Here is a 26,858-nt window from a genome sequence, read left to right as displayed (position 1 = left end):
AACAACAGCTCTGATCTCTGTCCTTTTCTTGTACATTTCTTATCGAACTGCAGAAAAGGACGACACCAACACACTGGCACGCTGATTCCGGTGCCTATTCCAAGCACAACATAAACACGGCAGCAGGCAGAATATTTCTCCATCATCGATCCTCTATTCCATCAAGAACGCCCCCTCCTCTTCTTGGTCAGCTTAATTACAACTGTAGTAAAAATACGTTTATGGTCACAGAAGACTTGTAGCCATTTGCCGAGACCACGTTCAGTTTAAAAATCGCAGAGTAATAGTAGTAAATTCTAAAGAACAGTCTTGATATACCTTACGTGTTCATCTGTGTTTCATTATCGAGTAAGTGTATCAGTCAAAATGAAAATACATTTTTCTGCGCTTAACATACCAAAAAATTATGTACTTTAATTGTCGTAACGATATCCATTGCAGGAATCATGGCCTTCTCGAACTCCATGGGGTGCAACACAGCCCAAGTTCCACTCGCAGACTTACGAGTGCACCAGTCCAATTAGCCCGACCGCACAATAAAGTATGTACCTGGGGAGGCGACAGCCACCTCGGATCAGTCATATGGCCCGTTGTACCGGCCAATTTGAGGTTGCTTGTGGAGGTTTTTTTATATTCATCTCGTCAAGATTACGCTTTGCACAAACAACCAAAAAAATGTATGTTTCAAAAAACATTTAATTTAATTTAATTAAGACAGTTGCGGTGTAACCGCCTGGCTGTGGATAATAACTGTCGAATAAATAAATAAATCAAAGCTAAAATCTTTGCGAATATTAACCTTGAAGAAGGTGGTCGAAATAAAAGTTCTTAAAGTCGGGGGGGGGGGGGGGGGGGGGGTTGTAACCGACTTTTTTCTGGAGAAAGGAACATTTTTATTTGTGTTGTATTGTTCATAGGTGATTTTTTAAAATAATTTTAGATGCTAGATTTGTATAAAAATATGTACCCGTTTTCAAAACATACTTGTACACTTGGCTTCGTTTTTGGACTATAATAACTAATTTCGAAATAATCTCCGTTGTAATAAATTGTAAAATGATCATTCAATAATTACTATGCAAAATACGATAAAAATATTAAATTATATAGTGGAACGTAGCGAAGCAACCACATTCTGTGTATTCTAATGGTCACGAGCTGTGCGCACTGCTTCAATGGCTCTGAGCACTATGGGACTCAACTGCTGAGGTCATTAGTCCCCTAGAACTTAGAACTAGTTAAACCTAACTAACCTAAGGACATCACAAACATCCATGCCCGAGGCAGGATTCGAACCTGCGACCGTAGCGGCCTCGCGGTTCCAGACTGCAGCGCCTTTAACCGCACGGCCACTTCGGCCGGCACTGCTTCAATGACTTGCTGATATTATTATAGCGGTGTCCAACAGTTAGCAGCACCTGCGCATGATGAAAAGGCTGAACATTTATAAATGTGTACCTCAGGTTTCCATTGTGAAAAAAGTACTTCTGTTTCAGCTAAGACACACTAGAAGTATATGTACACAATTGTAGGCAGGCGATTTGAAAGGGATATACACTCACTGGCAATCAGAACCTTCCTATACATTGTGAGTCAGGAGGTGGACGTATGCCCTATACCGAATGGTTTCCGAGATAGAACATATTTAATATCACTTTTGAACGTTTTTCTTGAATAACTCGAAAACCGCACCCTCCAGCGAAAACGAGTCACGGTACACAATTACCTTCAAGAAAGGTCCTATTCGTTTTTTCCCCTCTAGAACTAATGGTTCGTGCGAAGAGAGAGCGAGAATGTTGAAAAACTCGCTCGACGCGCATGCGTTGTAGCTTATGTAGTTTTTGTAGGCCAATTTGAGGCAGTTTCCCTACTTAATGGACCACAAGTGTCTCGCATCAAACTATTCCTCTCAACTTGCTCTACACTACTGTGGTGCATTGTAAACAGTGACAATGTTTGATAGTACAGAAAATAAATAATAGTGAGTATTAAATGTGTTCTATCTCGGAAATCCATATGAAGCTTTTTATGCAGTATCACTAATACTATCACCCCTCAAAGCATGTACCTTTCCTCCTGACTCACCCTGTATATCGTAATTTTCATTATTAGAATCACAGAAGTTGTTCAAAACTACAGAAAATTTTATAAGTCGGTGGTTACAATTAAAATACTTGAAATAAGATACAAGGTCAAATACGCGTCTGTCTTTTTCATGGAAAAATAAGTTGCTTCTCCACTTTGAGGAAAGTGGCATTTTTGCTGGATACTTTTGATACTGACAACAGAATTCTGTCATGCAGTTTAACTATCGGAACCTCCCAACATTATTTGTATATGAAGAAACCTTCTTTTGTGAATATTTTCTAGCTTTATATCCTAACTCGTTGTATCTGCTGGATTGAATCGCATACTTTCCGACTGTTAGGTCAAAGAGATGTGACCTACGAACATCTTTCGCGTGTCTCTACACACACGTTCTACAACTCTAAAAGTCACTGTGAAGTGCATGATAATAGGTACTTTAGCATTCATTGGTTTCTTCCCATTCCAATCGCGTATGGACAGCGGGAAAATGTCGCCTTAAACGCCTTTTTGCTTGATGTAGTTAGTCTGAACCTTCACAGTTCCTATGGATGCTATACATAGGGGACTGGAGATTACCTCTAAACTCTCCACTTGCTACTACTTCTTTAAACTTTCACATTATTAATACAAAACGATGTACAGTGCATATACTAATTATTAAGCATGCTGACATTTTAGGTATCGATGTAACAACCCTTCAAAAAATACTGATGAAACTATCAATCGTTTGAGATTCAGTACGTTATGTCTGCATCCTGTTAAATGCACTTTTGAGGTACGACATTTTCTCAAACTCGTGGCATTAGCTGTATCAAGAAGGCAGTTTTAGAATGTTGGCCTCATGTGGATAAATTTCTTGCGGACACACATAGAACAGTACTCTGAATAACACACCGTTAAGACAGTCATATAAAATGAAAGGAGGCTAAAATGGAGAATAAATGCAGACTCATGTGACTTCTTAAACTTCAGAACGGCGGGACATTTTTTATATTTTATTTGGACATAATCTCTGCTGCACCCTACAACAAAATGGGACATTTCTCGCAAATCTTCTGTAGAATGTCAAGTACCGGTAACGGAAGTCGTTTTGTGTTGGGATATTTGTTATTTATTTATTCAGCCATGGAAAATGTACAATAGTATCGGATATGTCAGAAACATATAGAAACAATAGGACCGGGCAGGAAATCTGCTATGGACTAATCAAAGGCTATAAAAGAATAAATGCTCAAGCGCCAAAAAAATACGATCATACTACTTGACCAGTTACAGAGAGAACGTACGTGATGTCGTTTTTACTATGTGCAAGGAGAACTTCAACCTTAATTTGTTTGTGTGAAGTATGAATACCAATAGCAGTGATTTCGATAGTTGACGAAGTCTATAAACGAAAGAAAATTCTTTGAAACGCAACGCTTTTAAGTTACAGCATTCTTCTTGTTGAAATAAATCGATATTTATCGGACAGACGATCTGCAACTCCAAAAGGATTAATATGTTTGTACAGTAAGTGAAATAGACAATACAGAAAGTTAAAAGTTTCAAAACTTCAGCCTGGCGTTTCCGTCAGCGGTGTTGGTCGCCCTGAAGGCAGCGGGAAAGCTTCGTATCCGTGCTAGCAGATGTCGCGCAGAACGCCAGTCGCAGGGGCTGCTGGAAGTGGCTTGCTGTTAGATGCTAGTGGAGAGGAGGTGGTGCTTGCTCTGTGAAGTGTTTGTGTCTGATTAAGTTGACGTACAGCGCGTAGCGAACAGCACTTTGTGATGGCGGGTGGAACCTGTTGCTGTTGACAGTGAAGTGAACGTCGCCAGCAGTAAATGCTCTGTTTAAGACGCAAACGTATGCCGTGTGTTGGTGTTAACAAACATGGGTAGTTCGCACAGTACCAAAAATGATGCTTCAGCTGCTCCAGAGAGCGGAACAGCGCGGAACCACAATGTTAGATCAAGTATACGTACTAAACAGCCTATGCCGGATCAGAATGAGTTGGAGAGGAGATTCACCAAAGTGTTGGTAAGTACCAGAACACTTGCATTTCTCTTTCACATCACTGGGCAGTATTTATACCTTTTTAACATTTCGCTTACAACTATAGTGTTTGTAAGTTCTATCGTTACGAAGCTCAGTTTTGCTTTAGTTATCACTGAAAACTATACACTTTTAACTTCTTTAGTAGCTGGTAAGTTTAAAGGGAAGAGTTGAATGACACCAGTGAAGCGGTGTTTGATGCCATACGGAAGTCTAAGTACTAACACGGTTAAATAGATTTGGAGCTCTTGCATTTTCATCCAAGCTGTTTGATTTTACTTGGGTATAGTCGTACTTAGCGGGAACATGTAGTGTTTAGTTTGTGTCGTAGCTAATACTGCAAAACAATGCTCAACAACCATTGTTTACATTTTTTGAAGAGTCCGCGCGAAATAAAAAATAATCGGGAAGCATTTATGAACGGCTTATAGTTGAAGTTAAATTCACTGACGATTACCATGCAGAACAATTTAAAAAAAGTTTTGATCTGATTTTTTGTTGCATGCGTGAAAACGTTTGAGTCTCGGACCACGCATACTGTAAACAGTATGTGTTGTAAACAATGCGTGATTGTAGAGGGTAATTATTGTTTTGAGTTATTCATAGTTCGTCTAATCTAGCTCGTCATTCCTGTAGTATTTTAAGTTTCCGTATGCTGTTTGTGTAGCGCTACCCTTGTTTTTCGTGTTTTCGTATGGTAGCAAAAATAGCGATAAATTTGTGATGGTTATCTTTTCGTTGCATAGTTTGGTATTACTGGAAGGATAGAATGTGTGAAAGTCATTGTGGGTTAGAAATCTACAGATTTAGCAGTCACACATCTTCTGTTTTGATCATTATAGGCCTGCAGAAAATGACAGTCTGTTGACAAGTTAAGAAACTATCTAGCGACGGTCGCTTTTTCTCGCAGTAATAGTTTTGTATTATACTGTTCTATTTCGTTTTATTGGCTATCCGCAGTTTAGAGTACGTTTAAATTCACGTGGAAATTGTGTATGTACGGCAAGAAATGGCGCGGCCTTCTGAGCCTAAGTGTACTTCGAAGTGTTGTCACGATGGAATTCATTTCACTGCCCCTTCCTGGCAGAAGAAACTGCAGCCGAATAAATTGGCCCTAGTATAGATTCTACACAGCATCAACGTATTCCTCTTGGATTTTTAAACTGTGTGGCGATGTTAACGTGAAAAAATGTTTAGCAGGGACGGCCTTGTCATATGACCCACTATATGCTGCAGAAACTATAGATAAATTGATGTAGTCTAAGGAGAAAGTAAGTAAAAGGTCACGGAGAGCTCAATAGCTATTGCGAAACATATTTAGGTAAATAAATGTATATAAAATTTTGTTAGAAGGCGGCTCTGTTAATCATAATCTATTCTTCCTTCGGCGTACGTCGTTGGTTTTGGTTGATATGCCATTGTTTTCGACACATGTGAGAAGAAAAGCCCTCGGGTATTCAGCTGGGAGAGAGGTTGGACGCGCATCGGCGGCCTGTATCATTCCCCTCGCGATACCGCCGAGGAGGACCCGGTCGTGCCCTGTGAAGGGAGCACAGAATAACACTGGCTCCAGCTGTTTTGTCGGAGGGACGACATCCACTGATGCCACATCTCTTGTGCTAGACGCCGAACGCCGTGCTGCGGGAAGCAGGAAGCGGGAATGGCCATCGGTGCATGATACTCTTTACTGGTCACACACACTACATACAGCTGAAATTTCAGCGAACAACATCAGAAGTGTCTCAAAGAAGTGTGATAGGAGCGTTGCTGTTTTCTATATACATAAATGATCTGGCAGACGGGGTGGGCAGCAATCTACGTTTGTTAGCTGATGATGCTGTGGTGTGCGTTGATTTAAGATAACCTAGACAAATTTTCTAGTTAGTATGATGAATGGCAGCTGGCTCTTAATGTAGAACAGTGTAGTAAGTTAATGCTGATGAGTAGGAAAAACAATCCCCTTAATGTTCGGTTACAACATTAGTAGTGTCCTGCTTGACTAGTCATGTCGTTTAAATATCTGGCCGTAACGTTGCAAAATAATATAAAACGGAACGACATGTGAGGATTGTGGTAGGGAAGGCGTATGGTCGACTTGGTTTATTGGGAGAATTTTAGGAAAGAGTGGTTCACCTGTAAAGTACACCACATAGAGAACACGCTGGTGCGACCAGTTCTTGAGGATTGCACGTGTGTGTGTGTGTGGAATCCGCACCATTTCAGTTTAAAGGAAAATGCCGGATTACCGGGAGGTTCGATCAGCATGCAAGTGTTATGTTTAGAAGCTGAAGTGGGAATCTCGGGAGGGAAGAATACATTCGTTTCGAAGAACACCACTGAGAAAATTTAGAGAACCGGCATTTGAAGCTGGCTGCGGAACGATCCTATTGCCGCCAACCTACATTTCGCGTAGGGTCCACGAAGATAAGTTACGAAAAATTACCCTTGCTGTATCAGCGAGTGGAACAGGGAACGTCTACTTGGGGTACAGGGTGCCCTCTGCTACGCACCGTACGGTGGCTGGCGGGGTGTGCGTGTAGATGTAGAGACGCCACTCAGAGTAGCAAACACACGTTTCGCTTTATCTCATACCGCTGGAGAATAAAGGTGATTGCCCCACCTACTTGTAGTGAAATATATGTAACAAGAAGTACTATCGCATAATAGGAATCTCGTAGACCTTATCCTGTAGCTTTGATCTTGGTAGGGCGGTAAAATTCCCGAAAATTATTCCTCGCTTTTTTCGGGCACTGTTAGCTGCAGTGTTTCAGTGACTTCACGTGGAAGTTAAGACTGAAGAACACTCAGTGTGCAAATGAGTTGGCAATTTCGACGGAGATTTTGCTGGTATGCCACGCGAGGCCCCGTACCTCCGCGCAGCTGACGAGTTTACGCTGTCACACCTGGCTAGAAACGGAGCAGATTAGATCTTTGCCGAGACCAAGGACTCGAGGGAACGGCAATTAAGCAATTTTCTGCACTGTTGGCCTAATTATCTCATTTACATTAGCTGTTGCTTTCAATGGGATGGAGTAGCATTACACTGTATTCGAGTAAGTTGTGCATGGGACAACCATCAGCTGGACGCATTGCGAACAGACAATTTCAGCAGCTTACGTATTGGCCTGGAAAACCGTGAATGCCAAATTCAGACAAAGGCCCGTCCACTGGAACGTATGTTTACAACTGTTTCACCTTATATCTAAATAAAGACAGGCACATTACCATGTTTTCACTATCAGAACAACATATAAAGTGGCCCTAAATATTCTTGTACAGTGCTAGAGCTGACAACACGCTGCTGCTGTCAACATTTAATGCAATAATAGCCATCTGAAAATGGGCACGAACGACCGAAACCGGTTGTGGCAGTGAAATGACGCATTCTAAAAGTCTTTATGGCTGCTTGCGTTATTCACCATCCATTTCAGTCTTCTTTAATTTGTCAGTTGCTTATAGTGAAGTACTATGTGAAAGAAGCTGTGTAAACATTGTCAGAACTTGATAAGATTTCAAAGTGGTGTAAAGGTTGGCAACTTGCTGTAAATACTCAGAAACGCAAACTTTCCCACTTGACAAGACGAAAAACCCTGGTGTACTCTGTCAGTGAGCGATTATTGGAATCGGCCAACTCATACAAATATCTGAGTGTAACATTTTGTAGAGATAGGAAGTGGAATGCTCATATAGGCTCAGTTGTGGGTAAAGGAGGTGGTATACTTAGTTTGTTGGTCGAATTCTGGGGAAGTGCAATCAGACTACAAAGGAGATGGCTTAAAAACCATTCGTGCCATCCATCCTAGAATATTTCTAAAGTGTGTGGGACACATAAATAGGACTAATAGGGGATATTGAGAAAGGCAACACGAATGGTCACAGGTTTGTTTAGTCCTTGAGACAGAGAGTGCCACAGAGATACTGAAGGAGCTGAAGTGGAATACTCTTAAAGATAGACGTGTTATCCACGCAAACTAAATTGACACTGGCGCAGTGGCTGTAAATGGGAAATGTCTGTAGGAGTGCTCTCATCGTCCGCTGCGCCGTGTGTCAACTTAGTTTGCGCGTATAGTAAACTATCCCGAGAAAGTCTCTTCAAGTTTCAAGAACCGACTTTCAACGATGACTCAAAGAATATACTACAGTCCCCTATGTATCGCTCACATAAGGATCGTAATGGTAAGATTAGAATAATTACAGCACGCACGAGGCATTCAAACAATAATTCCTCCTGCGCTCCATACGTGAATGGAATGGGAAGAAACCCTAATAACTGGTACAGTGGGACGTGACCTCAGCCATGCACCTCACGATGATTTGCAGAGTATAGATGTAGTAGATGTAAGAAAGACATTTTCACAACCGCTTGAAAGGCTGACAATAGATTTCTTCGCTTTTTAAGCATTAAACTGGATAGAAATGACAGGCAAGTCATCTAACACAACACCACTTACTTCACAGGAACGGTTCGTTTTTCTGCTCAGTACAGTCCAACAGCGTTAGGGTTACGACAAAGCATAAGTCGCCGTAACAAACAATGTCTTATTTTTGGATTAAGTTCAGTGGCAAGCCGTGTCAGTAAACGTAAACAGTATTCCTTACAGCTTTTCGTACATATAAAAATTTCCGACAATTGTTTAAATCGCCAGTGTTTAAAGGTAAGGAAAACAACCAAAGGTTTGGGCAGCTATGTTGCTATAAACAGGCAGAAAGAACGTATCTAAGGCTCGACAATATTAGTATCCCTTTAAGTACCTCTGTATAATGGTACGTCTTCGGCAATGTTACCAGCGTAATTTCGTCCCATAGCGAAGTATTTATCATACTTACTTTATATGCATGTGTATGCGTAAAATTTGTTCTGTTGAATGTTAATGACTGTTCCCCGTCGTAATGTAAAAAGAGAGATTTACTCAGTTGCTGATACGCAAAGAACAGTAACGAGGAAAATTAGCACAATAGATTATATTTAACGGTTCGTAGGCGTTAGCGAAGTCCACCGGATCCGGAATTTCATGCGGCCTTTCACGGATTTGTTTCGCTGGCAAGAATGAAGTGGAAGAGTATTGGCTGCATAAATCGGAGACCTGAGGGAAGTCCTATACTTTCATGCGAAACTCCTAAGATATTTACTGACTAGTCTTGAGCATTGCAGCACCTTTGAGCGAGAGAATTGGGAACTGGATTGACGGAACCCAGACAACAAACTGTAGGGGCGGTACTCTTTAAGTATGAGGGCATGCTCGAGAAAGAACGAGACACGCTCGGAAAAGAGGAGTGCAAACAAAATCCAGTGGCTCAGTAGGCGAAAGAGAAGCGAGGCAGCAAATTCCACAGAAAGTGCTGATCTGCCAGGGCAGCGAGCCCCTGGACGATTCGCTCAGGCCGTACACTCACCTTACGTTCAGCCTGTTCGCCAGTTTTCTCAACATGGCGAGTTTATCTCCACAGCTAACATGCATCTTCATAATATTCTTGTGTTGGATTAATAATGGTTTTCCTCAGTCTTGCTGGCAACTGGGAGAAAGATGGTATCGCACAGACCGATTGTTGGCGTATCGTATTCCAGCTTGTAGTGAGTAGAAAATTGACATCCCCTGTGAAGTCGCTCAAGAGGAACAGACTCGTTTGGATTCAGTTGTCTTAAGCTGGATGATCGTGTCACCTAGCATCTACAATGATCTATGACAGTGTCACAATTCTATAGTCTGAACATAAACGCCATAAAACTTCCAGAAGACAAGAATGTCCTGGTTACAGAAAAAAAAATTGCTGTCTATACTAAATACCGGTTTCTCAGAGGGTCCGATTTAGAAGAATTCTGTTTACAGTTCAGCATTTTCACTTTAGTGAAGACGAAGTGAATTCTCATTTTTATTTTTTTAGTACAGTAGAATTTCCTTACGGATGTGAGTGAATTCGTAAGGACAAGGAAGAGATTATTACTCAAGGAAATAAAATGTTTTTCAAAAAACCCTTGCCTGCACAAAATCTGTGCGAAACTGTTTTGTTACACATACGTAGATCATACACATTGGGAAAAAGTGTAAACTGAACTCTAGTGAAAATAAATTGTACTTCATCCTCTTTGAGACTTAGGATGGCTAGAAAACTTGCTATCGATTAGACACATTTATTCCTGTACACAGAATTAGCGAATGTTTCGTCACTGGCCACCGATTGTGTAAGGACCTTTTGCCTTTGAGACGGTGGGTACAGCAGTATAAAAAATAGGTAGCTACAAATTATATAGGGCTGTTGCTAAGGAATTCAATCTTGCTAGTTCATCAGAATTTATCTCAATTTATGAAAGGTAGTGTGTCTTTTCAACTAAATAAGTGAAATGCAAAACTTCCCAGTCAGTCTAATACATCTTCCCCTTCACTCGTCACAAAATCACTTCGTTCACATCAACCAAAAATTTTAAAAAGTTGCAACCTAAATGCGGTAGAGCGATTACATACACATTTCCAGAATCGATATTGGTGTGTGTGGGCGTGGGTTTGTGTTTCCAGAGTGGTCACCTGTCTACGTGTCCGCACCTATTCGCTTTAGCCAATTACTACCGTTTGTGATAAGTGTCGCCCGTATCTTGCGAAGACGGCAGCTGTGGTGCAGTCTCTGTTTCCAGGCTATTATAACAGACGCCACCGGTGCTCTTGTAGCTACACTTCTACTGGACCTCGTATGGTTTTTTTAGAATAACAAGAAAACAGACGAACTGGTGCGAATGAAACAGTTACAAAATAGTTTCGAAGCGGGTGCCCATTTTCGGCTGACGAAATAAACGATCTCACTACACTAAAACTAAGGAATTAGTGGACGGAAACAAATTCCAGAACAAAGAAGCAGTGTTTGTTGAAGTAGACTGGATCAAGGAAGCGCTGACCCAGTGCCATAGCAGTGATAAGCCAGGTCAAGGATCTATGACCAAATCCTTCTTGTGCAGGAAGCGAGTTCATAGCTGCGCAACCTTTGATTGATTGCGATTCCAGAATCGTAATCTCTCCTTTTTTTTTTGTTTTAGGAGACGGTAACAGTGGATTCGAATCAGGGGCAGATGACAAGTTATGGAATGTGAAGTGCTGCAGATGTGTTCATTGCAGGCGGCATTGTCAGCGGAAAGGAGAGTTATATTTAACGAGAACAAATCACAGTAAATGGAATACTCGATTCAATTACACATAAACAGATATCTTGCTAGTAATAAACTTATTTAAGTCAAAAAGGATGTACCGAGCCGGAGGGCATAGTGGTAAGGTTGTGGATTGGGGAGAGCGACGGTTCAAATCCCCGTCTAGCCATCCAGATTTAGATTACCTAAATCAGATAAGGTAAATATCGAGACCTTTCCTCTGAAAGGGCACAGCTAATACTGTTCCCCAATGGGAGATTACGTGTAATCTCCAATGAACGACGTCGACGAGGCGTTAAACCCTAATCCCCCGTCCTTTCCCAAAACGACACCTGCTTCAGAAAGCAAATGTAGGAGAATGTAGGCCTATTTGCACTAGTTATGGAACTAACATTGTGGGTACAAGGAACATAAACAAACAAAATCCATCAGTGGGATGAGTGCTTTATTCATTTCTTCTGATAGTATTTTTTACACACAAATCGTATAATTACCTGTTCCGACTTACCGAGTCATCAGGAGATACGAACAAGTTACGTATTAACTCGTCAACTGAAGAGGCCTCCCCCGGCTGAAACACATAACAAAATAAAATAAATGCTGTATTTAGTTCAAAGACCCTTCGACAATTTGCTGATTAGAGGCTTCGCAAGGTAGACATTTTACATATGAAGTAGTGGAAAAATTTTGATGTCGTCGTGAATAATGACAAACGGGAGGATATGAGAAAAGAAGTAATGGAAAGGAATTTATGGAATATGTTAAAGAACAACGTGTAGAAACGATGTTCTTGTAGGACATGGGGCTATTACAAATAGCAATTTAGAATGATGCGGGTTAGAGAAGAAATCGTATATTGCAAAGTATCTAGGATTGCAATCCGTCCGCATGCATCGGTACTGTCACCTTTACGGTCATTCTTGTCCCGACAGCCCGACAAGACCCAATTATGACCCAATTTTGCAAAATATTGTTAAGAGTTGGCTCAAGTATTGCAGTAACGCCCATGTAAATGCAGCCTCTGTTTTACTTCAACAAGTTTGTTGACAAGGTCGTCTCACAGGCAGCATTGCATGTTACGTATCCTGTATAGGTGATGCAAGCACTTCCTAGATCTAGCGCCATCATTCGAGAACATTCCTGACCTCTCCAGCAGTACGGTACTGGAAGTATCTAAGCAGAGCCTCGCAGAACAACCGGGCAGTTCCCATTTGCCTAGCGATCTGAAAAAAAGATTCTACCCAAGTGTAACATGACCGAGCGCAAGTTAGCAATGATAAAGTGTTTACTGCGGGTATATAGGGCACGGAGTGTATAGTGATGTGTACTTTGTTGACGAAAGTATTTTTGTCGACTGTTTACCGCCTAATAAACTTATCATAGCCAACTAAAATGCGTAAGGATAGAAAGAGAAAGTCACTTCTCGGATGATTACACATAAGTGTGGCCTATTGTCAAGAAAGAACTTACGGATCAGGAAGCGTAGTGAGAGATCTGTAGCGGTTTCATCTCGTTAACTCAAGAAGGTAAGACAGATCTGAGGAATCACATTTCTACGAAGAATCGTAGATTCGCAGAAGCGTCGACGTTAAAGCCTGTTTCTACACCCATGATTACAGAATATACCCAGGAAGAATTGCTCGTTGCTGCTGCAGAACTATCAGCAGCTTATAAAGTTGTCAAGCTTCATCAATCCTTCAGTTCTCTTTACCGTAAAACTGAATGCCACAATGTACCCTGCTTCCAAAGTCACCGCAAAGCATTCTACAGCCAGAACCAAAGTTACGATTGTTCTAATATTCTCGCACCACTTTGTTTCCGAATGCATAAAACAATTGCAAGAAGTTTCACTTTACGGCGTAGACACAGACGTATCGAACCACAAGACTGAAAAGGTGTTTCCTTCAGTTGTTCAGTATTTTACTAAAACTGACGGAATGGAACAAAGCTGGTGAAGTTTGAGTCGCTGAATAAAGAAACATCGGAGAAATTGCAAAATTTTATCTAGGCGCATTAAGACAGCTGCAAATTCTATCAGATAAATTAATCACTTTTTGTGGAGGGAATACCGGTTCTAACTTAGGTCTTCATCAAGGCGGCCAGCGGAATGTTTTTCACCGAATTCAAGAACTATGGGGGAAAAAATGTGGAAGGAATTGGATCCCCTGCCCATATTCTCGGCAGTTGCTGGAGTTTAATCTGTGTACATTGAAATAATCGTCATAAAAATATTTAAGCTGAAAGAGTTCTGCTTATACGTTGATACCAATTATCAGACTCAAAAACAAGACGGCTGTCGTTAATGACCGTAATTAAGAGAATTCTTAAGCTTTGGATTCCGTCAATTTTTTGACGCCGAAGAGAGGCCACCTAAAGAAACTTCAGAAATTATTCGGTAGTCTAGGCAGTGATATAAACTTCAGAAATTATTCGGTAGTCTAGGCAGTGATATAAACTTCAGGTTTCTGCAGTCAAACTTGGCGCTGTTTGAAATAGTATAAAAAGCGTGGAGAAGAATGAAGTCACGGTAATTGAAATAAGAAATGTATTAATCGGTAATCAAAGATATGTAAATGAAAGGAAGCATGCCAGTTTTTTATTGGCATAAGAACCAAGCTGGATTTGAACAAATTAAAAAATGAGAACCCTAACCAAGAAATGATTAATTCGATTTGGAAATTTAGGGAAGAGGCAATAGCTCTCAATAAATATAAAGTATTTGGTTGGGTGACGTAAACCGAAACCCCAGATTGATTGGTGATTGGAAACGCTGTTGTGTACCTGACTAAATATGGTGTGAAGATTTCAGGAGGCAATTGTTTTTAGTAATATATGTATCTGAAGAGCTTTTTGGAAACTAGGCGTGATTCGGAAGAGTGGAAGTCTAAGCACTCCTTGAAGTAAGGTGGATTTACTTTCTTAAGGAAACCGAAAAACCTGAACGCAAATGCCAACTGTTAGAATTATGCTAGTATTTGTTTTCTATTCCCGCACACATTGCTGCTGTGGAAAGAGTATTTTCGCTGATGTCGGCCCAGTGGACTGATGAAAGAAGCGGACTTCTACCAGGGACTGTGGAACCAATCTTGAAGTGCCAGTTTAACTAAAAGCAGACTTGCAAAGAGTTAAAAAGGTGAAATATTCCGAAAAGTATGGTCGGTCAGCTACTCCTGTCGCAACAAATTCCATGTAATTGTGTTCTATGTAAAAAGTAATTATATTAAATTAATTTCTTACTTCTACACCCTCATCAGAGTGTGTCCCGACGATGTCCCAGCTAGATGGTACCCTAATCGCGTCGCGTCACCTAGAATGAGTATAGTAGTAGAATTCCAGAAGTCGATGTAAGTTGATCCCTGACAATTGCAATGGGTTGGACGCGGTCCTATCTCAACCAATCACGTAAAACGATTGTGTGTGTGTGTGTGTGTGTGTGTGTGTGTGTGTGTGTGTGTGTGTGTGTGCTGTGACATGGCGCCTCTAACCGCTTTGGCAAGCCATTTTGTAAAAGTCTCTGTGGCATCGCAGTTTCAACTGTAAACAGTGCTGCAAGCTGTCACGGATCTTACTACGCAGGATCGATTATAGGCTATACCACTCTGGAACTTGCGGAGAGTACTTCCTGTAATGATGTGCTACAAACTGTTGTGTTGGTAACTTGAACACACTTCGACCGTGCGTAGAGGTTTATAGCGCTTTAAGGAAACCTAATTGGCCATAATCCTATTCACGGACGATTGCGGTCCCTGTTGGTCGAGGCAGGGGTGGGGGGATTGCATTGTTCCTGGTTCCAGGCGCCAGTAACTGTACGCGCATACACGCGCTTTGTCTCGCTTGATAATGTAGAATTTGTTGCCTACCACTATCATCAGCGAGGACAATACTACTGCCATCGTATATGAATAAAAAGCCGCAAAATAACTCGCTACAATAATGTTGAATGCTCGCACTGGCTACGCCTTACACAGCAGAGCGCTCAGAGCAGTACATTGGCTGTCGGAGAATGCGTGACGGAGGTGTGCAGAACGGCCAAGTTCCACCGCCATCGTTCGTGACTCCAACTATAGTCCGGCCAACAGTTGACACGAAACAGGGGAGCTGACTTCGGAGCGCGTGCTGGCTGTTGTGGAGGTCAGCGGACACGTGTCGCGTGTAAACAGCTCTGCAGTGCACGCGTCCCCCCTGGCTCCCCATCAGCCCTAGGCGCACAAAGCAGTGCGCAAAGAGCGGCTGATTGCTACCTCTCTTTACGCACTGCTACACATCGCGCTTTTGTGTTCAGCGGCAGGGGGCAAGCACTGTAAATTCGTGATTTACCCTCCCACCTTTTCCACATAAGTTTCAGTTCTTTACAGACGAGTGTGTCGACATTTAATTTAAGAGTGAAATTAGCGCTTGATCACTAAGTCTGTTGACATTTTTAAAACCATCGGGAAACTGATATACCGATTCTTAAAAAAAAAAAAGAAATTATCGGCCCTCGTTATATCGAAAAGAATTATCGATTTATCGACGGAAAAAGTATCGACTTACGAGCCAAAAAAGAAATCAGCTGCACATTGTAAATATACTGCCAGTTTCAGAGCTCTATTGATTTATTATTAGATATTCTGCACATCAACAAGCTAGCAACCTGTCCCCCTTAGAGCAAGAATTGAAGGGATAACGATGCACGTTCACGCTTGGCGGTAACCACTTTGCAAACAACGATAACTGCAGGTAAGTGGCACAATGAAAGGTGTCAGGTGGGTCCGTCGTTCGGTTTCGTCACATATTGGATTTGTCTGGAACACTTCATGTCGACTTCCCCTTTTTTTCCCCCAGCAATCACCAGCCACCTAGCAGTTGTAGTGTCAGACCTGCGGGGTGCAGTTAAACGTTGCACTTGCTGTTGGTATCACCGAGCGCCGATAAAGTCGGTGTTACTGTATCCCTCACACGTTTCCGCCCACCGCAAATACCAATCTTGTCATTTACATTTTCGTTCATCAGTGTCTGCGACTCTTCTTGAAGAATGCCGATGTGGAGTAGTAACTCACTAGTAGCGTAAAAATTGTTTTCAACACAACTGGTGTGCTATTTCTTCACACCGGATATCTTGAGATTCCATTCACACCGGCCGCCCCCCCCCCCCCCCCCCTTTCCATGTGCACTCGGACATGTTTGTGCCATCTATACTTCGTTCGCACAGTCAGAGAGAAAGACTGGACGTGATGAAAGGTCAAACAGTAGCACACAGTAAAAGTAAAGTTATGTTATACTACAATTTCAAAAGAACAACTTCAAATATTTGTCGAAAATTGTGAAAAAATGTAAAATAAAAATATCGGCACTCTGTATTATCAATCCGATATCGCTACTTTTTGGAAACATATCGATATACCTATATTCTATCAACAGCCTTAATCAGGACCCTATTTAACTTCTGCAGCCACCAAGACTGAACCTGTGGTCCAGACCCTCTCGGGGGAATATTGTGACGACTAATCAGCCAAAATTGCATTTTAAAACAATTTTCGAATCGAAAGCCCGTGACCCAGCGTTTAGTGTCTATTACTACGATTTGTGATTTGATTAGATTAAAAAATTGGGAACTGAAATCACAGAAAGGTTGACACTGTTATTTACAGCGCCACGAATATTTCTTATTTAAAAAGCTGATAATTATGTCGGTGCAGTGAAACGAATTTGAAAAAAAGCTAAAAAATGTCTTGTGAAAAGATTTAGCTAAACGTAAGAAATAAAGTAGTTTAGGGAAACAGTCGACGCGTCTTTGAATGTTGCTCGAAATCATGTGGAACAAGTAAGGTGCCGATTGAGATTTTGAAGAATGCTATATTTGTTTATCGGAACCTTAAATTCTCTATTGGCACCTTTCGAGCGTCGAAAGATTGTCTACTGTATTTCTTACTTTTAGACAAATTTCAAGTAGTATTTTTTTCTCCAAAAGTAGACCTCACGCAGTTCAGTTTGATCCCCCATATGTCAGTTTCCCACTCCTCGTTTGGCTTACAAAATTCCGTTGTCTAATTTCTAGGAAAAATGTTTCCCTGTAAAATTATTAGTCCTATGCGCGCATTTCTTCATTCGAATACATTTTTAATAAAATTATTGGCCTTTTGTTGAACAGTACAGCTCCTTAACAAATGCTTTATGAAATCAGACAAAGCTAAATTATATCTTTATTTTTAAACTCGATTTACAAACGTCAGTATGTGGCGCAGTAACGATATATATGCGACTCTTCCAGGATGCAACAAGCTGTTATACGATTGATTTCCATTTTTGTCATTCAATCTCGTTTTAATGCGTATTTACCGGGTAATCAGCGTTTCCGCTATGTTGCCCCTTCGCTTATATTGGTGTGAAGAACATTTAGTGCATAAGTGATTCAGATTACCCCTCCACGCCCGGATATTCACTCCATGTCGGAGAGACTTACCACTCCGGTCCTATAGAGGTGAACAGGCAAACAAGTGTTCTCCAACGTTTTTAGAATAATTGAAGTAACGTGTTTTCTCGGGAATATTCTTCTTGGTATACCACGATTACGTTGGTTTGGTACGGTGAAGCTTACTTAAAACAGTTTCACTGCCGGTATGCGTTTCAAATGTGGAAAGCCGAAATATAGGAGTACTTTACAGCCAACATAGTGATTCTCAGTCAATGAGAAACCTGTTGCTGTCGCGTTAGTTACCAAATTTGCGGTTGTATGGTAACATTGATTCTCTGTCTCTCTGTCCCCCTAACATCCTTTGGCAAAGTCTGACTTGTGTGGCCGTCCTAAACTTTCATAATAACTGGTTGTAAAATATGCGATTTGTTCGTTACTCGACAGGACTGTTCGCAAATGACGGGAGGGTTGATTTGCTGGGTGTATATCGTCTAGGATTTTCTCGCGTGTCCGGTGTCACTGCTGAGAGCTGCATTCACGCAGGTCGCTGTGCTTTAGAATCGGATCCGTTAGGAAACGGTGATGTTGTGGTAAAAGGCAGCTAATAGCGTCGTTAAGCGCGTGACGTACATGTTGATCGTTCTTTCAAGATGTGGCCAACGATATCAACCACAGCAAATTCACTCTTTAGCCGGTGGGGTACGTGCGTCTACAGTACAATTCACTCCACTACATATTTAAACGTAAGTTGTACCAGCTGAGCAAAAAGCTGATCATTTAGTAAAGGCATTGATAGTTTTTGAGAGAATTGTCGCGTTTCTTAATTTGATGGAATGAAATGGAAGAAACAGTGCGGTCAAAATCCGCTCGCATTAAAAGGTCAATGGCGCATTTCTACAGCGTGCACGGAGAATAAAAGTAACTTAAAAGCGAAGTCGTCCAATTGTTGTGTGGTGTTCTGCGGCAGGGGAGCCTTACCAGGTTTAGAGCAGGGCGAGAAGATCAAAAAACAAAAGATAGCTTTGGGGTACGTTTGACAGTCACCTTAAGGATCCGTTTTCTTTTAACTACTGCACATGTACAAAATTTCCTCCACCGGGTGCAAGGCAAAGATGCAGACGATAATCAAATCTCGTCACATACTTTTAAGTGTCTGCATTTCCTGCACTCAGAAGTCGTAGTTCATCCAAAGTGCTTGTAAGTGGAGGCACACACAGTCTTTCACAAACCACACAAAGAAATTTCATCATTTACCGCGAGGTAAGGGATGTAAGTAAAGAAGCGCTGAAGCAATAGGCAATGAACCAGAAAGCAGAGAAGTGTAACCATTCTAAAGGAACGGTCGACGCTGGAAAACTAAACTGTGGAATAATACACTCCTGGAAATTGAAATAAGAACACCGTGAATTCATTGTCCCAGGAAGGGGAAACTTTATTGACACATTCCTGGGGTCAGATACATCACATGATCACACTGACAGAACCACAGGCACATAGACGCAGGCAACAGAGCATGCACAATGTCGGCACTAGTACAGTGTATATCCACCTTTCGCAGCAATGCAGGCTGCTATTCTCCCATGGAGACGATCGTAGAGATGCTGGATGTAGTCCTGTGGAACGGCTTGCCATGCCATTTCCACCTGGCGCCTCAGTTGGACTAGCGTTCGTGCTGGACGTGCAGACCGCGTGAGACGACGCTTCATCCAGTCCCAAACATGCTCAATGGGGGACAGATCCGGAGATCTTGCTGGCCAGGGTAGTTGACTTACACCTTCTAGAGCACGTTGGGTGGCACGGGATACATGCGGACGTGCATTGTCCTGTTGGAACAGCAAGTTCCCTTGCCGGTCTAGGAATGGTAGAACGATGGGTTCGATGACGGTTTGGATGTACCGTGCACTATTCAGAGTCCCCTCGACGATCACCAGTGGTGTACGGCCAGTGTAGGAGATCGCTCCCCACACCATGATGCCGGGTGTTGGCCCTGTGTGCCTCGGTCGTATGCAGTCCTGATTGTGGCGCTCACCTGCACGGCACCAAACACGCATACGACCATCATTGGCACCAAGGCAGAAGCGACTCTCATCGCTGAAGACGACACGTCTCCATTCGTCCCTCCATTCACGCCTGTCGCGACACCACTGGAGGCGGGCTGCACGATGTTGGGGCGTGAGCGGAAGACGGCCTAACGGCGTGCGGGACCGTAGCCCAGCTTCATGGAGACGGTTGCGAATGGTCCTCGCCGATACCCCAGGAGCAACAGTGTCCCTAATTTGCTGGGAAGTGGCAGTGCGGTCCCCTACGGCACTGCGTAGGATCCTACGGTCTTGGCGTGCATCCGTGCGTCGCTGCGGTCCGGTCCCAGGTCGACGGGCACGTGCACCTTCCGCTGACCACTGGCGACAACATCGATGTACTGTGGAGACCTCACGCCCCACGTGTTGAGCAATTCGGCGGTACGTCCACCCGGCCTCCCGCATGCCCACTATACGCCCTCGCTCAAAGTCCGTCAACTGCACATACGGTTCACGTCCACGCTGTCGCGGCATGCTACCAGTGTTAAAGACTGCGATGGAGCTCCGTATGCCACGGCAAACTGGCTGACACTGACGGCGGCGGTGCACAAATGCTGCGCAGCTAGCGCCATTCGACGGCCAACACCGCGGTTCCTGGTGTGTCCGCTGTGCCGTGCGTGTGATCATTGCTTGTACAGCCCTCTCGCAGTGTCCGGAGCAAGTATGGTGGGTCTGACACACCGGTGTCAATGTGTTCTTTTTTCCATTTCCAGGAGTGTATAAATGATTGTTCTCTCATTTCTGTGTTGGCATAGAATTAGTGCACGTGTTTTATACGTGACCTGATATGATCGCTGTGTACCGATCAAAACTCCTAGTACTAATCGACACGGAATAAGATTAGCAAATAAGAACAAATACGTGTATAGCCGAAAGCGAACCCTCCACCTCGATTGTTCCGACGCAAAACTGTACCCAGCACGGATGATAGAGTTAAATGAAGATACTTGTACATGTGATGACAATGTTGTATCATTCAGGCGTACACACAGCGTGCAGATGCACTTGGCGAAATATAATTAAACATTTTTCCAATTGCTAGTAACGAGGAATCGCCTTATGAAGTCAGAGTGTGCGAATTTTGCTTCACGCATTCGAAAACTGTGTTACTGTGGTCAGTAAGATGTCCGTCTGACGCGGATTAGGGCTAAAGCGCCCTTAAGTATGTGTTACACTAATGGTTACTTTTAAGAAGTGGAAAGACGCCTGATGGTAGTGCGAAGCACGATCGGTGCCACTGACGAGATAGTGAGCGGTCGAAAACGGCGGAATGAACCACGGTGACACGTCGGATCGCCCGCGGTCATACCAGCACGTTCTGTGCTCTTCGTCCCTGGGACGAGTTCGTGACTTTGAGGGGCCCAGCGAAATTCACTTTCGGCAGCGTTCAGGCGCTCGATATAGGCAGACGTCACACTTTTTTTAGCCCCACGCTCTTGTAAAGCTATTTCGGAAATACACTAGTTCTTCTTTCATAGTCAAAGCAGTCCCGTACTCTGGGAATGAGCGTATTGGAGCAGGTCCAGGAATTCTGCGCCGCCGTTGTAGGCAAGGTCCTAGTGGAGGTGGTTTGTTGCTACCTACTTGTGACTTGTTGTGAAGTGTCTTGTGGATGACTGTTGTGGGTGCTTGTACAGTGTAGTGTCGGGTTTGTGTAGTGTTGCCTTGTGTTACGGGATTATGGAAGGGAGAAGATGAAACCCAGTGCCGGCACATGGCCTACTTCTCTGGAATAGCACCAAGGGGGCGGCCGATTAGGAACTTCACGCCACACCTCTCCTCCCCTACCGGAAACATACTGACAGTGAAAGTTTCGAATCACTAGGATTCGAACCAGCTTACCTAAATAGTCCAGCGCCACCGTACAGGCTTCCTATATAAATCGTCTCAATTTCACGCCCTTTCTCACTCGCTTCCATTTATTCAGTTAGCTTTCCCAAACAGCTGAGTTCTTTGGATGTTTGTTATCTGAGATCATTAGATTTCAGATTCCATAATCTCATCCTCATGCACCTTCTAGACGCCGCTAGTAACCGCACTGGGAAAAACGGTGTCAATCAAGACCCCTAACCCGCGACAACTACTTGTCAAAAGCTGTGTTGCAAGTTGCACCAATCTCACAAATCGTATCCAATGCCAACATAAACATAAATTTCTTCGTAATTATTTTGAAAAACTGAAAAACATTCTTTTTTAAATGTATACCTGCCACAGAATCAACAGCGGAATCGGCACTTGGTAGGTTCAAAAATGGCTCTGAACACTATAAAGAATTGCAGCATTCTTCTTTGGTTTCGGGAAGGGTTTTCACTCGGGCAGTACGGTGTCAGAAACTTTGGTTGTACGGTTGCCAGTTCTATTCAGAAGTCATAGAACGTTCATTGCTGCGTTTTCATACAGTGAAGAATTTCGAAATGATAGGTGTAAGTCACCAGTGACAACCCTTTAACGCCGTCATGTGACGGACTATGGTAGCGAGCCTCCACTACGAGACGAAACAAAATGTGGAAGCCATTTAATATTACCAGCGTTGGATATAAAATGCAGACTGGCAAAAGGGAGAAAAACATTTTTTAAAGAAATTTATGGTGAAATATAAATTTAAATGTTTATCTTTTCTCGAAGGTATTTGCCTGAGGTGTAGCCTTATACGGAAGTGCAACGTGGAAGATATAGGCAATTCAGACAAGGAGAGAAGTTAGCTTTTGAAGTGTTTTGCTATAGAAGAACGCTGAAGACTAGACGGGTTCCGGTATATGAGAGGAACGATCATTCGAAGCAAAAAATCAGACCAGTAAACATGTGCTCTCAAAGGCATACCTTAAGAGCTATGAACGCTTAATCAGAAGAAATGATTTACAGTAGCGAAGGTGAAGAAGTGCGAGCCCATGTTTACTGGTATCTTTTGCTTCGAATGATCGTTCCCCTATCCCTGAATATTGACCATTCCTCATAAGACACCCTGCGCGCGCGCGCGCGCGCGCGCGCACACACACACACACACACACACACACACACACACACACACACACACACACACACACACACACACACACACCTTTGTTCGTGTAAAATACGGTAAACTGCGGTCTTGTTAGTTAATTTTTCGTCTTTTACTTAACTGACGTTTGATAATGGAATGAAATAATAAATATATTAATAAAGAAAAGTTTTCACCACACAAAAGAGAGCAATAAGAATGTTGGTTTCATTCACGGACGTCATGTAGGAGCTAGGCATTTTAACTGCGCCGTCGTAGTACGTGTATTCGCTAATGCAATTCGTCTAAGGTAAACCATCACAACTCACAAGAAGTGATGCCTATGCCTACAACACTAGAGCGGAGAAAATGACCATTATTACCCATTATTAAAGGTTTCAGCGACTGGGAAAGGAGTTCAGTATGCAGCAACAAAAAGTTTTGGTTATTTGCCCATAACGTAAAATGTTCGACGGTTAGCAAAGCAAGTTTTAAATCGAACTTTACATAATTTCTCCTGGAGAATGCCTTCTATTCCATTGACGAAATTCTACCTAAAAACTCGTAGCCAGTAAAGCAAAAATAAAAACCTTGTTTTCAAGTATAGCAGCATGAGTAGGGCAAAAAAAGTGCTAATGGTAATAATGTATACGTATCCTGGAACTTGAATCGTTCCACGTCGTTTCGATAAAAGAATCGTTCAAATGACCTATGGAATATCTAACTAAGCTACAATATATCGTTTGGTAACGTAAACACGTACAGACATTAAAGTTATCAGTAGTAGTGCAGATGTTCCACATTACGTGACTCGAACTACCGATCACGTAACATGGAGGAAAAACATATTTATTATTGAGCGTAGCTGTATGTTCCGTTTCATAACATAGCTGTAGTAACATATACACCAACCTTTGTTACGTAAAATTTATTAGATATGAAAAGTAGTATGCTGTCATTTATAAGTTGAAACGTAATAATCAATAGAAATACGCACTTCTGACTTAGTCAGTGGTGATTCAAAGACCGGCCCCAAAAGAAATGTAAACCGAATTTCGCAGTGTCTGGTGTCGCGCCGCGTGACCCTTCACTGCCACCTGATCTCGTTGTGTACAGCAGAGCTCACTCGCGCGGACCATTTCGTACCACGTGGGGTCACACCGTGTGGCTATCGCCGTCGGTAAAGATTTAACCAGGTGCGTGTGATTCTCGCCTCAATCGTGCCAGCATGTCCTTCAACCCAGTTTGTACGTCTGATAGCGTAACCTCATTAGTAAGTTAGTGTTTATTTTGTAGAACTCCCCTCCCCTCCTTACTGACCTATTGTAAAGCGGATCTCGTAACTGACAACTGCTGCCACAAAAGTTGCCGAGCGTGGATGTAAACTTGTGTTGTTGCCAACAGTGGCAGTCTGGCGGGAAGACACTTGGATCGCAGTAGAGTGCCATCCGGAGCCGAAATATTTGTGTGGGTTGGCGTCACTGAGGCCGTTATCAGCAGCCGCGGGCTTTGACCCCAGCCTTCGGAACGTGCCAGAATCCCAGTGGAGGCCTGCCAAACGCCAGCTCTCGAACAGCTGCAGGCGGAGGGTCCGTTTTTAAACCTGCTCTGTTTTTTTGCTGACGGCAGACAGCGGGCGGACGTAGTTTTTTCGCCGTTGGGGTGGCGTCTTACCGCGGCGTCAGCGCCCTGTGACACTGGGAAACGACGCACCCTGGCCCCGCTGCAGGCGAACACCCCTGACTCAAAAGACTCCTGGTGTGACTTGCTCGCGTGACGCAATTCAAGGACGTTCCCACAGAGCGGCGACCTTCCCAGGAACTGACCTTCCCGGGAAATCTCCTGGCCACTTAGCTGCCTTAGCTTGGCATTTTCGTCTGTCCAGATTCGTTTTTTAAATTCCATTTGATATTTGCTGTACGTACTATGAAGCCAGGACCATATCAAATTAGTAGAAGATGTAATTACAGCATGTTGGTACATGCAGAAAACATAGTAACTGATGAGTGGATGTGTTAGTTCACAGCCTCTTAACGTCCATGATTATTTTGTAAATATCGCATTTTCTCAGTTGAGGATAGTGGTGATCGCTGCACCAATCACCAGCGATGTGTATTTGATTATCTACTAATAACTATCAGCAGTGTTCAGAATGTAAAGTTCTAGGTGAATCTGGTTTTATCGGTATGTGGCCGTGGTCCAAGGCATATTTCTCTGCCTAACGTTTCGTCTTCCAAATTCTGGAGGCATCACAGACGTTGGGAGATACGCGTCAGGCAGAAAAGTATGCCTTGGACCACGCTCTGATGCCCATAAAACAAAAATCACCAGGACCAAAATAGCGGCCATGTAAACCTGCAATAAAATGCGACTCATCGAACATAAATAAGCGAAGCATCCCACTGTTGTTCTGTTACTTGTTCGCAGATTGTCACTGGAAACGATACCAGCGTGAAGTACGTAGGGGTATCCGCCCAGCGCGACTTAAACCAGAATAGCCACACACACAACAAACTGTAGGAAAAAATATGCGAAGCTGAGATTCATCGGAAGCATCTTAAAGAACTGTAATTCATCCACGAAATAAGTGGCTTACGGAACACTTGGTCGCCCGACTCTTGATTATTGCTCATAAGCCTGGCAACCTGACCAGTTTGGATCAGTGAGAGAGATTGAGAAGATCCAACGAACAGTGGCACGTTACAACACGTGACGGTTTGGTCAGCCGAAAGCATTGCAGAGATGCTCAACAAACTCCATTGGCAGACGCTACAAGAGGAGCCTTGTGTTACCATTGAAATTACGAGAGAGTATATTAAGGAAAGAGTAGTGCAACATAGTAGTTTATGTCCCCGTGTTTCGCGAAATGAACACGACGAGAAAATTGGATAAATTAGATCTAATACAGAGGTTTGCTGGCAATTATTCTTCATTCGTGAAAGCAACAGGGAAGTGGAAAGATGATACTGACACTAGAAGTGCCCTCTGCTTGCGGAGTGTAGCTGTAGGGTAAATAACCTCCCGATGCTGATTAGCTCGAACGCAGTTATCCTGGAAAGGTGACTGGGGACCTTTCCGTGAAGGAAAGGCGTCGTCATCATCGACGTTCTTTCCATGCGTTATGTGGCCTCGCATTGAGATTAAGGGTATGGCTGATGCATTGAAATCAGGGAAAAGCAAGTGCCCCTTTTGCGTTGACTCCTTCTTGTAATCGTTTTAATGGAGACCTTGATCTGTGATGGAATTTAGTGAAAGTTGACCCAAGTTCTATACCACTGCAGCTCAGCCACTTCCTGCATAATGTTAATGTCGTTACTAAGATCTATTGACCTTAGACTTCTCGAAAATAGTTCGCCAGAATTAAGATAGTGGGTTTCCCAAGTTTAAATTGCACTGGCAGACTTAATAAGAGGTGAGCCTGTACTGGGTGCACTGGAAACTTTCCGGAAAGTAGAAGGGATCGTTGTACAGTGGTTACAGTATGAAAAATTCTCGTTTAGTGAGATACATCGTAGAGGGGTACTGCGAAAAATATTTACAGCAACAGCACTTACCCAGGTAGCCATTCCATAATCAAAATGGTTCAAATGGCTCTGAGCACTATGAGACTTAACTTCTTTGGTCATCAGACCCTAGAACTTAGAACTATTTAAACGTAACTTACCTAAGGACATCTCACATATCGATCCCCGAGGCAGGATTCGAACCTGCGACCGTAGCGGTCGCGCGGTTCCAGACTGTAACGCCTATATCCGCTCGGCCACTCCGGCCGGCATTCCATAATCAACCCATTCGTCTGAAGTGTCTAAGGTCGACTCAAGTGGAAGGATCTTGCTTCCTACGTAAGTTCAGGAAGGTAGTTTGTACACTACGCAGACAGAACATAACACCAGACCCCTTATGGATGCCGCAGTATCGGGGATCTCCCTTTGAACGTGATGTAGTTATGCAAAAAGTCTTTGCTCAGCTTTCGCCGACTGTGGTCCGCATCAACTCCTGATGACGATGGCGGAGACAGCTATCGAAAGTTCGAAATGACCAGTGTTAAAAACCGAGAAGATTTTATTGAAGTTATAGTCTTGTTCTTCTTATCGTAACTTCGTCCTCCCGTAAGTTTGGTCCTGTCGAAGTTCGTGTCCACGCGTTTCTTAGTTA

General features: G+C 43.0%; 1 protein-coding gene across 4 annotated transcripts in view; it reads left to right on the top strand.

Annotated features, from left to right (window-relative positions):
* The first annotated feature begins 3,745 nt into the window (after positions 1–3,745).
* The window catches only part of LOC126473403 (formin-like protein), a 469,317-nt gene continuing 446,204 nt past the window's right edge, over positions 3,746–26,858 (top strand). For 3 of the 4 annotated variants that reach the window (XM_050100419.1, XM_050100420.1, XM_050100418.1), the window contains exon 1: positions 3,746–4,104. In XM_050100419.1, the coding sequence (XP_049956376.1) occupies positions 3,958–4,104 (147 nt within the window). In that variant the 5' untranslated portion in view covers positions 3,746–3,957. The remainder of the gene's footprint in view (positions 4,105–26,858) is intronic. The other variant, XM_050100421.1, reaches the window with a different exon arrangement.

Source organism: Schistocerca serialis, chromosome 4 (genome assembly GCF_023864345.2).
Source record: "Schistocerca serialis cubense isolate TAMUIC-IGC-003099 chromosome 4, iqSchSeri2.2, whole genome shotgun sequence".
Taxonomy (NCBI): domain Eukaryota; kingdom Metazoa; phylum Arthropoda; class Insecta; order Orthoptera; family Acrididae; genus Schistocerca; species Schistocerca serialis.
This window is presented reverse-complemented; position numbering and strand designations above follow the sequence as displayed.